General features: G+C 34.4%; 1 protein-coding gene across 2 annotated transcripts in view; it reads left to right on the top strand.

The window, feature by feature from the left end:
• LOC125027293 (equilibrative nucleoside transporter 4-like) overlaps positions 1-11,039 on the top strand; it is a 12,562-nt gene extending 1,523 nt beyond the window's left edge. For both annotated transcript variants that reach the window (XM_047616268.1, XM_047616269.1), the window contains exons 2-11: positions 115-177; positions 316-450; positions 1,066-1,220; positions 1,763-1,894; positions 3,611-3,685; positions 4,887-5,044; positions 7,467-7,550; positions 8,129-8,372; positions 8,613-8,800; positions 9,584-11,039. In XM_047616268.1, the coding sequence (XP_047472224.1) occupies positions 152-177; positions 316-450; positions 1,066-1,220; positions 1,763-1,894; positions 3,611-3,685; positions 4,887-5,044; positions 7,467-7,550; positions 8,129-8,372; positions 8,613-8,800; positions 9,584-10,018 (1,632 nt within the window). In that variant the 5' untranslated portion in view covers positions 115-151 and the 3' untranslated portion in view covers positions 10,019-11,039. The remainder of the gene's footprint in view (positions 1-114; positions 178-315; positions 451-1,065; positions 1,221-1,762; positions 1,895-3,610; positions 3,686-4,886; positions 5,045-7,466; positions 7,551-8,128; positions 8,373-8,612; positions 8,801-9,583) is intronic.
• The last annotated feature ends 1,461 nt before the right edge of the window (positions 11,040-12,500 follow it).

Below are 12,500 nucleotides of genomic sequence, written 5' to 3' on the forward strand. Positions count from 1 at the left end.
ATAAATAAATAATATTGTTTGCAGTAGGGCCTAATTATTAGGCTAAATAAAAACTGTTTGGTATCCGTACATTGTAACAACCTTTGTATAAAATAATATCTTCCTTTTTGTCAGACCCTGCATCTGGTTGTGAAGATTTTGAGTATTAGAAATGATGAATGGTGATGTCTATGGACGGTAGGTTGGCATTTCATCCATGTAAGCAAGTGAGATTAATCTTGGACATATGGTACACATAAAATAAAGAACGATATTCATAGATCATATAGTATATATAAAATTATAAGATGCAGTTTGATGCTTTATCCTTCTCAGCTTTGGGAGTGATGACGATGATGATGATGAGCACGATGGACCCGGGCGGCACATTTCCCCACCTGAAGACCCTTGGCATCTCATTTATATAGCTCTTGTGCTGGCAGGAGTTGGCTTTCTCTTACCTTACAATAGGTAAGAAAAGTTAGTTATAGGTAATTGCTTAAATTAGTGCATTATGAGTTTGGCAAAAAGGCCTTTACATTAACATCATTATTGGATTTTACACATATTTATAATAAATAAGATATGATATATAGAAATCTGTTGAAGACGTTTGACTCCAGGCCAAGTGTGCTTCACTAATGCCATATACATAGATGTGGTTTGGGTTTGGAAATAAGGAAGGGTTCATATATGTCATCATTTGGCTTTGTTATCAAGGGAGGCTAATTATCAGGTATGGATCTGGAGTAAAAGGATATCTGGAACTGAAGCCACATTTTCATGTTTATCATATGGATAATTATCTTATCGTATTGTTCATTTCTGGGTAGATATTTGGTGTGCCATGCTCAGTATGCAGAGGATATTTGTTTTGGGTATATTTGGTTTAATGTTTGTGGCCATCAGTATTTAATGGTATTGTAACAGTTCATGTTATTTAATAGTCACCAAAAGTTATTCCCATACTGAATCCTCCAGTTGTGCATATCTGTTATATATTTACACAAGATATTGCTTTTTTTATGTTGTATATTGTGCATTTTAATTTATGAATTCACTGACTGTATTTACTGTATTTTACAGTTTTACAATCGCAGTTGATTACTTCAAACAACGCTATCCAGAATCCACAATTGTTTTTGACATTTCCATTGTATACATCTTTGTTGCATTTGGGGCTGTGCTCTTAAACAACCTGTTTGTGGAACTGGTACCCCTTAACATCAGAATTATATTTGGTAAGTGTGTGATGAAAGATTTTCTTAGTATTTAGGACAAATCATAGGTTTTATAGGGGCTTTCATTGAAATTACAATTTTTGTTAAACTAAACAATTAAAAATGAGCAGAAATGAACATACCTATAGGAAGTGGAGAAAGGGAGAAGTGCAAAGAAGTGGTTAGTATAGATGGTATATTAGTAGTATCTAAAATGGAAATAAACAAATATAGCCTTAACTCACATTTTCTCTCTTTTCCTTTTCTTTTTTAAGTGTTGCTTGAAATTTAGATTATATATTAAACACAATTTTTTATATTACTGCTTTTAAAAAAACAGTTGGATGTTACTTACAGTCACGTGGTTGTACTTTATAAATTCTTATTATACATATATATCCACTACTGAGGTATTTCAGTAGGGTTGATTTAAATATAATTTTAGTATATATGTTTATATTGAATTAGTCTTATTTTTTAAGAGACAGTCTGGCCTTATTTTAAGTATAGCAGAACATATATATTTATGAATATGTTGTAACAAATGTTTATTTGCATTACAGGATATATTGTGTCATTACTTATGTTGATCTTCGTCAGCTTCTTTGAAATTTGGTGGCCTGACACTTTCCCAGAACACGTCTCCTACAAAATCACCCTCTTCTCTGTCTCAGTTGTGGCATTTGGTTGTACAGGTGAGTAGTTGCAAAGGAAGTAATTGGAGGTACTTTATTTCACTGAGTAAGTGATTTGAATATAGAATTTATTTATTTATTAAATGATTTTGTATGTGGAGAAAGTGTTTATGAAAAGATATGATTGGAGCAGAAAACATGAAAAGAAAAAAGTAAGCAGCAGAGAGAGAATGGAAGTGAATTCATCCAAATACTCTACATGTTAAGGAGTGTCGGATTTGTACTGAGGTATAGCTATTTCATTTCATCCTACATCTGAAAATATAATGGTTTTTAAGTGTCTGAGAATTGTCAGGTAAAGTTCCACAGTTCACTTTGAAGTTACCAAATTTGTTAAATGATTCTTTTTTAATGGATCTCAGTCTACCTTGACCTTAATGATGGTTTAAATTTCCCTTTGCCTATTGTGTCTTCATTTGTAACATAGGTAGTGGAATGTGTATTTAAGAAGATAGAAAAATTTAATATTTAGATTGAAATTAGTATCGTGCTTTGCACCATCAATATAACAACTGAAATATCTAAGGGAAGTGTTTTGAGAAATATATTTTTATTAATATGTAAAATATTATGTAGATTGAGAAGCAGTGATATTCAGTACCTCAAAACACTTTCTTTTCAGAACAGAACTGTACATACTAGAAAGCTAAAAGAAATAGCAAGAGCTAGCAAGACTAGGATGTTATAATTGCAGTTTCCCATTTTTGCCATTAATGTGTTTGAAGGATTTCCATTGAAGGATGGATATGCTAGGTCTGTTATTAGTTGTAATATTCATACTACTTTATACTAAATTATGTGGTGGTCACAGGAAATAAAAAAAACTAAATTAAATAAGTAACATAATTTCAGTCTGCCATCTTTGGATCTGAACTTGGAACTGATCCTTCTTGAGAGCAGTATTATAATCACCCCAAGACACAGTCAGGTAAAAGGTGTACACACTAAATTGGACAGAAGCATCAATATCCCTTTCTTATTACTACTTCCTGTGATTTGACATATGTGGATGTGTTTGTAAATATTATACAAAATTAAACCTCAGTGAATCTTTAGCAATGATTACAGGAAGTTAAGTCCACCCCAACCAATAATTCACAGCAGCATACCCTAAATCCCTTCCTCTCGGCTTACCACCCAAAGTAATATATTTTATGTTAAGGTCCTAGAAAAAGAATTTACACTTTATGCATTGTTTTATTTTATATATTCTAATGTAGTGAAAAGAATGTATCAATGTATTGTATGTTTAAATAATATTATTTTATAATTAATAAATATTGTTTTAGTAGTACAGGAGTTGATGTTAACCCTTTCACTGGTTTTCACATTTATGTGATAGCCATGTCTTGATGCCATGCTCTAATATTAGATTCTTGTATATTCAGTTTTTGTTATAGGAAAATTAATTAATAAAAATATACGGGAAGGAAGAGGTTCTCAAGCAGCTTTTACAGTGACAGAAAGCTTTTCTCCTTATTTTTCTAACAACCAAAGAAATAAAGTTATTCTTGAGTATTATTAATCTCTTAAATATTTAAAATGTACAGTGCATTTAATCTTTTAAACAGAGATTTTTCGTCTTATAGATATGTAATTGTACTCGTGTTTAATATTTAGAAAACTTGAATTGCAATAATTTTCAATTTAAGGCAATAATTATACTGTAAATGATATGTTGGTAAACCTGTAGCACCTGTTATTGTTTATTTGCAGTTCAGCAGTCAAGTTTTTATGGATACACCAGCATGCTTCCAAAGCGATACACTCAGGCCGTTATGACAGGAGAGAGTGAGTATCTGCTGCCATTGTCTACATTACTGTCATAGTGTTTTGCCATGATAATTCAACTCATTCATGCATTTCACTGATTTCTGAGCTGTTTTTTACTCACTGTATCACTAGATATTTCCTTAGTCTTCTTTCTGTTTAGGCTTTCTATATTTTCTTACTCTTTATCTTTCTGTTCTTCCTTCTCTTTGTCTTCCTGATTTCACTCTCAAATTTCTGCTGTTCCATATTTCAGTTTCTTCCTCTGATTTTCTCTGTCTATTCCAATTCTTTCTTTCTTTATACATTTACATAAAATACACTTGGAATGAAAAGAAGTATCAAGGTTGCAGTGAACAACTTTATTTTATAAACATTTTCAAGACATTCATCATCCTTAATATAAATCCATCCATCCATTAGTATGTCCATCAGCTGTCAATTTATCCATCCATCCACCCTTCCATCCATATATATAAACATATATAAATAGTACACTTATATGTTTATATTATATTATATGCACACACACACACACACACACACACACACACACACACACACACACACACACACACACACACACACACACACACACACACACACACACATACATACATACATACATACATACATACATACATACATACATACATACATACATACATACATACATACATACATACATACACACACACACACACACACACACACACACACACACACACACACACACACAGAGAGAGAGAGAGAGAGAGAGAGAGAGAGAGAGAGAGAGAGAGAGAGAGAGAGAGAGAGAGAGAGAGAGAGAGAGAGAGAGAGAGAGAGAGAGAGAGAGAGAGAGAGAGAGAGAGAGAGGGTATTCTAAATGTAAGTTCGCTTGAGTTGTGGTTAGCAGCTCTGTAACCCATGGAGTGTGTAATGATCGCGAATTTGGATACAAACATTCAAATCATCATTAAAAAAGAAAAATATATAAATTGAAAGAAAATTTGGCTTACAACCTGGCACTCCCCAGCTTGAGCGGTCTTGTACTCCATGGGTAAACCAAGATGAAAGTATTGAATAGATATTGAGTTTTGAAGCATCATCTTTTGGGATTGAAATAGGTAACCAGAATAATCTCCTTGTCTAAAAGTTAATTTCAATGTTTAAAATCTTTTTAGTGACTTGTGATACAAAAGTGTTCAGTTGGTAATATTAGTTTTCCAACACCATGTAGGCACAGCTGGACTAATCATCTCGGGGAACCGTATTTTGACAAAATTGCTCTTGGACGATCAGCGAACAAATACGCTGATCTTCTTTGTTGTCTCCATCGCTTTTGTCTTCCTCTGCCTCATTACTCATATTGCTGTTCAGAAGACAACATTTATACAGGTATATAATAGGAAATAGTGTCTTTGAATGCAGCTTGTTCAGACTTAGATCTTATTTTGTGAAATTTTGTTACTCACTTAGTTTCCACTTCACTGATATGCTTTATGCATGGTTGTTGTCATTTTTAAGAATGTTCTTATGTTGAGTCTATCATTGCAGCTCTTTTGTTGTCAGTCTATGTGCACCTTTTGTTTAGTTCACTTTTTGTTGCTGTTTGTGATCTCCCCTTTTAGTTATTATTGTTTTGATTGCTACTGTTGTCACAGATATTAGTGTCTTGTCTTTGATGTTGTTGCTGATGCATTTATGAGTATTAGCCCTTTGTTTATTATTTAAAAATTGTTTGATAAGATGGTTATTTTAGTTACCTGCTTTTGTTGATACTGTTAAGTGTAATTGTAATTATTTGAGTATATTTTGCTACTCTGCTGTTGATATTTTTCTTCTTGGTGTTCTTGTTCAAAACTTGAATATTACAGACTTTCAAAGAAAAGAAAAATCCCATTTGTCAGCTAGTACATAGTAAAGGAAAGAACTAGATAGTATCCAGTCATTCTGCTACCATATGTAAGCAACCATATATTTTTCTCTCTAATCAAGTATAGCCAGAACCCCCACTGATCAGACTATATTAACCTCAATAATGGTGTACTACAAATACTTCCATCTACTGCTGTAGATTAGAAGTAGTAGTAATATAGATTTAGAGTCCACTGTTCACTTTGCCAGTACATGAGTTTTAGTTACAGTTATTTTGTCATTCATGAAGAAGCTATGTCCCATTGTAGCAATAATAAAATTGAAAATTCTGATACAAGTTCTGAAACACATGGGCTGTTTTGGATTAGCTGATTCTTAGGGCTGGGAGACTACAGGAATAAGGATTGAAAACATTGCAAAAGTCAAGAATTCATCACAAGTTGTAACACAGTTGTAAACTACGTCTGTTAATGTATAAATGTAAGTGAAAAGAATAAATATAAATATATATTTTTTAACAGGAATATACTTTTCCAAGACTTATTCACACTTGTTTATTAATTTGTAAAATTAGTTAATATGTAACAGCAATTTCTTTTTTGTTACTTGTATGCTAAATCATTGTCCAACTTGTTAATCACCAATGTTCTGTTTATCACAACTGTGGCTCTTTGCTGGTGGGATTTTTTCCAGCGATGTTTTCATTATGAACAAGAAATATGTAGTGTTTTTGTAATATATCTGGTACTGTTTGGTAAGTTTCCTTCAGCCACACCTACAATATCACCCTCCATACCCTCACTCCCCTTATATGCCCTCCTCCACCTTTGTTTTCTTGTGAATGAAGTGTAGTGAGTATGAGGTAGTAATTCTCGTGCTGTATGGTATATTTCATCCAGCCAAACCCTAAATATTTTCCTCCACACACCATACTATTATGTATCTTGGAGTCTCCTCCTGATTTACTATTGTCTTTTTATACTTCTAGATAAGAATACATCTAAATATACATTTTATTGTTTTATATGATAAAAGGATTATTTTATGCATTTTATTTATATGTACATAGTAATCTCTCTCTCATTTTCATTCATACATTTGAGTGCCACCAGTGATGACTTTTTATATCTTGCACTCTGCTAACACTTGTTGTTCTTGAAATATAGAAATGAATTATACATTTTCTGGTGTGTAAATATGGACTCTTCAAATGCCAAATACCAAAATTTGACTCAGACAGATGTGAAAAATTGTACCAATTTTCCATCTAGAGGGACAGGTAAGCTGGAGAGTTTATGGTTTTCAGTAGTTAATTATTCCTACATATTAAATATTAATGTTTACCTTTTCTATGCACATAAGATTCATAATGAAAGTACATTTGGAATACTTTAATTACATTTGATTGTATTAATATGCAAATAAGTTTCTGCATTACATTATTTGGAGCTGACTTAACTGGTAATGCATTTATATATTGAACTACATTACAACTAAAATTCAGTTTTCTGTATTTGTATTTTTTGTCTTGTATGATGAGAAATAGAAAAAACATATTCTTAGTTACTGAACTATTCCTGCTCTCTGTAATGACTGGCAAGTGATGGAAATATTGAAGGGAGTGTGCAAATTTCTACTGAGGTTTCCAAGATACAGGCATTATATTACTGGAAATCAAATCCCTATTGATAGCCAGTCTTAAAAAGAAACTGATTCATAAAACATATGTTGCTATATATTGGCTAGAGCTTATGTGACTTATGACTCATCAGGAAGTTGAACACATCGTATCGCAAAACAGTGTTGCTGTTAGTAAATGGCGCCTTTTTTGTAATTTAGATGTGGTTGTAAAGAGGTGAGTGCTCTTCATTATGATTAGTGGTCAGCATGCAAAGGGTACTGTCTTCATTTCATTTGTTTTATATGTCAACTTTTCTTGCAGTTTTATCTAAACTTATGCCGTACAAGTGAAGACAGAGATGACCTCAAGAGAATTACTTTAGAGCCATCAGAAGATGCTACTCTAGTAAGTATATTCATCTTGTTTCTTGATCTGAGTGGAAATTTAATATCCTTGAAATTATTATTTTTATTTATTATTATTATTTCTTTACTTAGAGAAAACATTATTGATTCTGATTTTTGGCTAACCATATTTACACTATGTCAGCCTGCAGTTTACCTTCTGGCACATGATACTCTGGGTATTGACTAAAACTTTTCAGTGATAAAGTTAAAGCTCCTTAAAGGGAATTTAACTAAAATTTAACCAAAATATCCATTTGTCTTTTGTTAATCTGTAATACCCTGAAGGAACTAATTTCTCAGACTTAGAAATCTTGGAATATGACATTGCTATATAATAGAAAAGTGTTAGAGTTTGTAAGTAACAGCCATAAAAGTAATTTAAGATAATCACTTTAATGTTTTTATGTTACGTTTGTTTGAAAAGTTTTTGTTGTTTATCCCTTGATTCTCCAAAAAAACCACTCACACTTCCTGCTTAGAAAGGATCTTGAGGCTTTTTAACCAGTTTATCAGAATTAGGAAAATACCCTCTGGTCTTTTAGATGCTATAAAGACAATGAATTGTCTCTCACCTAGGTCGACATAGGAGGGGGCTTTCATGGCGGTGGAAGTGCTAATAGTTCATATGGAGGGACAGTGACAACCTCTGACTCAACAGCCACTTTCCACTCTGCTGCCACCTTGCCTGTTTGTGCCTCTGTAGATCCAATTGATTCTACAGCTCCAAGCTACAGAGTGGAACACATCATCATGGGGAGAGTAAGAGGAGGTTATACATCTACATATACAAGATCAATTAGGCTTTGGTCTGCTATTAAGAGTAAGTTATTAAAAGCTGTTACATGTTTGACAGTGTTAGAAGACTCCAAAAGGGAACTCCTGATTGTTATAGCAAATGGAACAGCTTGAAGTATAGGTGGCACAAGTGTGGGTGGGGAAATTTTCTGAAGTGATGTGTTGGTAATGAAATAAAACAAACCCAGTCTATAATTCTGTTGGAGAATACTTGATTGCTATGGGAGTAGCAGACAACTAAAGAAGGATTTTCTTTTCTCTGCAGGAGGAGTTATTGCTCGTTGGCAAGTTGGCCGGAATGTTTGGCAATACATGGTCTCAATTGCATTAGCTTACTTCGTCACCTTATGCCTTTACCCAGGGATTGAGACCGAAGTGTTATCATGCAGACTTCAGTCTTGGATGCCTGTAGTCATGATGGCAGTCTTTAATCTATTTGACTTCATTGGCAAGGTAAGTTTTACTTTTGGTGTAGGTGCCCACTGTAAGAATATTTTAGGTAATCATTCATTCTTCATAAAATTTTTGCATATGGCTCCCCTTAACCCAATGCCGCCGAAAAAAAAAAAAAACGGGGAAAATGGTGTGCTTATTTTTTATGTTTTTTTTGTGAAATGTCTCTGCACATAGATGGCTCTGCTAGTGCTTAGCCACAAAGGAGTCAATTAGGAGACTATGTGACCTTACGTGATTTGAATTGTCGGGAAAAATGTATTTTTTACTAGTGCTATAAATATCAATGGTGTTATTTTTATTATAAACATTATAAATTACTATAATGTTATAAACATTAGTAACAACAAAATAATATAACGTAAAATGTTTTTGTAAATCAAAGAAAAGGGTAAACGGGCAAGACAGGCAGTACTCGTAATTGGCTCATTGGTGAATTAGTACAAGTGTAGCCATCTATGTGTAAAAATATTCAAACAAGTAACTCACAGTGGGCATGGCACGTACGTATATGTCATGCCCGTTAGCACTGGGTTAATGATGAAAGAGACCCTAAAGCCTAAAGCCTGAATTTAATTTGGTCTCCTTGGTCTAATGAAAAACACTCTAGTACCATTATTTCATGAATTGTCATTACTTATTTCTCAGCCTCATAATAATTTTCTTTGCATATAATCATTAATTATCCTTAAAGTATTTCTGCAATGATAAAAACATAAATGATGTGTTGCTTTTAGTCATGGGTATTGTTTATGATGAATAAAAGGTTTTTCTCACTCACAGGTTTTATCTTCATTGCCCTACGACTGGACACGCCGTCAGTTGGTCGGTGGATCACTGGTGCGAATTTTACTGGTTCCAATCATGATGATGTGTGCTGCACCTCGCATTTCTCCCATTATACCTGGTGAGGCCACACCCTTGATGGTGTCTGCCATGCTGGGGATTTCAAATGGTGTTCTTGGTTCAGTTCCCATGATCTTAGCACCTACTAAGGTTCAAGATGACCATCGGGAACTTACTGGGAACATAATGACACTCTCATATTATGTTGGGTTGACCCTTGGTGCCAGTGTTGCCTATGGTCTTGATGATATATTAGGTGAACCCCTACCAAATCCCTGTGGAGACAAGGTAGCCACAACATTGTCATATGAAACAACTACGCACCACTTTTTGCCACAGTTACCCTCAAATTACTCAAGGTTATTTTATTAGATGGTGAATGTTGATTTATGTTCTTGTAATTGTGGTAACTATTATTCTGTAATAAAGTGCATGTATAGATATATATTGAGTTTATTTATATATATATATGTAATTAGAAAGAAAGTGTAATAGTAATTTGACATTAAGAAAACAGTAGATTTGAGGTGATCTTTATATACAGAGTACATATCAAAAGATATTTTATTGAAGTATGGAACGTCAGGAAATGGTATCTAAGAAGTGCAATCTCAGTCACAGTTGTCAGAACTGGCCTTGTTGCAAAAGGTGCCCGTCAGAATGCCTTTCAAATGTGTGATACCAGGGTAATACTCTATGATTATTGTATAATAAGTATTTTATATAGAGTGCACTTGTATTCCCAAACTGGTGACAAATTTCATAAAGAAGGTAAAGAGATATTTTAGTTTTCTTTCCAGTTTGATAGGAAACAGAGCAAACAATAATTATGAAACAGTTGTTACGTGTTAGCAATTGTTGTGCTGGATTTTTGCAGATCATGTTTTATGAATATTAAAAGATAGAATTTCATCAAAACTTATTAGGGATTAATGAATTTGTATTTTGATAATATGTAGTCGAGTGTTTAAGAAAAGCAATGTAGTTTTTTTGAGTTCAACATTTTTGTAAAGAGCTATGTATTCCTGTACATTATAACATTCATAGATCAGTATTAGTAGAAACCAAATATTTTGTCACAGTCCTATTTCTCAAACCCATGTCTGGAATAAGTTATCTGGTATTTGTTATTACTGTAGGAAGTTGGTATTTGTTTACTGATATTATTTATATATTTATTTGTAGTATTTAGATAATAAGAGAGATCACATCTTAATGCTATTTCTGGTGACTGAATCTTAAGGTTATTATTGCTTCATTTGTTCATTATAAGAATTGGCTTGGATAAATGCCTCAGGACATATAGATCCACCAGTGTAATATCTGTAGCCATAAAATGCAAATGTCAAGTCTTCAATTTTGTAAATTTGAATGAAATACATAGTCATGAGTACTTGGAATGTATTTTATAATGCCATTTTTTATTTTGGGGATCACCCCAAGATTGGGGTGATCCCCAGATTTTACATGGTCTTCTCTTGGGGGGGCTTAGGAGACAAAGACCGAGACCCAATGCTAGTGATCTCCATCTTACTTTCCCACTTCTACCTCCTACCTTCCCCAGTCAAATTCTTTTGGTATTCTAAATCAAGACACTCCAATCTCTACTGCTGCTCCAACACTCCCCCCTCACCCTCCTCACACTATCCACAGCAGACAATCTAAACGTTCCACCCCTTTATCTCTTACCACACACTCACATCCACCTACCTCTGCCCCTGCTCCTCACACACCAGTCTCCTCTTTCCCCCTCAAAGGAAAACCTTAATTTCTCAAAACTCCACAACCAACTCAATTGCAGAAACTACCAGGTCGAGTCCAATTTCAAACTCCCACTCCCTTCACACTCAAAGTGACTTCCTCCTCATATTTCCTCTACACCCTTTCCTCCTACTCCCTCACAACACACCCATCTCCCCCAGCTCCACCTACATTAACCCACCATCCATCCCCACTATCCCTTCCACTCCCTTCTGGATACACTATGTGAATCCCTTGTGTCATAGCAATGTCTTTCCCTGGATCCTCCTCCTGATACCCCACCATCCCCCTCATTCCTTATCTCACCCCTAGCTCCTTCCCCTTCAAATTCTTCAAAACGCATTGTTATCACTCATATATTAACTAAGAAATAATTCTCTTACATTGGTATATTCGTGGTTTCTGGTCTCACAAACCTGACTTCTGTCGTATCGTTTCTTTTTATAATCCATCCAATATACGTATCCAAAAGACTTGCATATTCTCCTATACCAATTCTCAATTACCAGTTTGTCTCTTCCTCACACTCCTTTATGTCTTGTTTATACTTTTTCATTAGAAAATGTCATATGTTATACCTCCCTTTCAAACCACTGCCACTTGCAGTTATTTCAGTCTACTCCCCTTCCTACCCCATTGACTCTGTTGCCTAATTTCACAACTCCAGCCACCTTTCCTCATAGGGATTGCTGGGTGCCCAGCGATGTTGGAATCCCCGGCAATGAATAGGCAGATGCTCTAGCACGCTACGCTGCTATGTCCACATATGTCCAGCCCCAGATTATTATCCCCATTTTAAGGTCTCCTTGTATAACTGATGGCAATCTTTCTGGTCAGTTCTCCGTAGTAATGAATTACATACTGTGAAACTATCAATATCCTCCTAGTCAGCTCCATTTTATCAGGGCACACATTGGGAGATAGAACTGGCCCGCTTACGCATTGACCACACCCATCTAACACACTCCTATCTTATGTCACATTCTAATCCACCCCTATGTTTTCTATGTAATGTCCCTCTTTCAGTTTTACACATTCTATTGCCCTGTCCATGTTTTGATGCAGCCTGTATCTCTGCTTTCCCCCACCTATC

Source organism: Penaeus chinensis, chromosome 7 (assembly GCF_019202785.1).
Source record: "Penaeus chinensis breed Huanghai No. 1 chromosome 7, ASM1920278v2, whole genome shotgun sequence".
In the NCBI taxonomy this organism is placed as follows: Eukaryota; Metazoa; Arthropoda; class Malacostraca; order Decapoda; family Penaeidae; genus Penaeus; species Penaeus chinensis.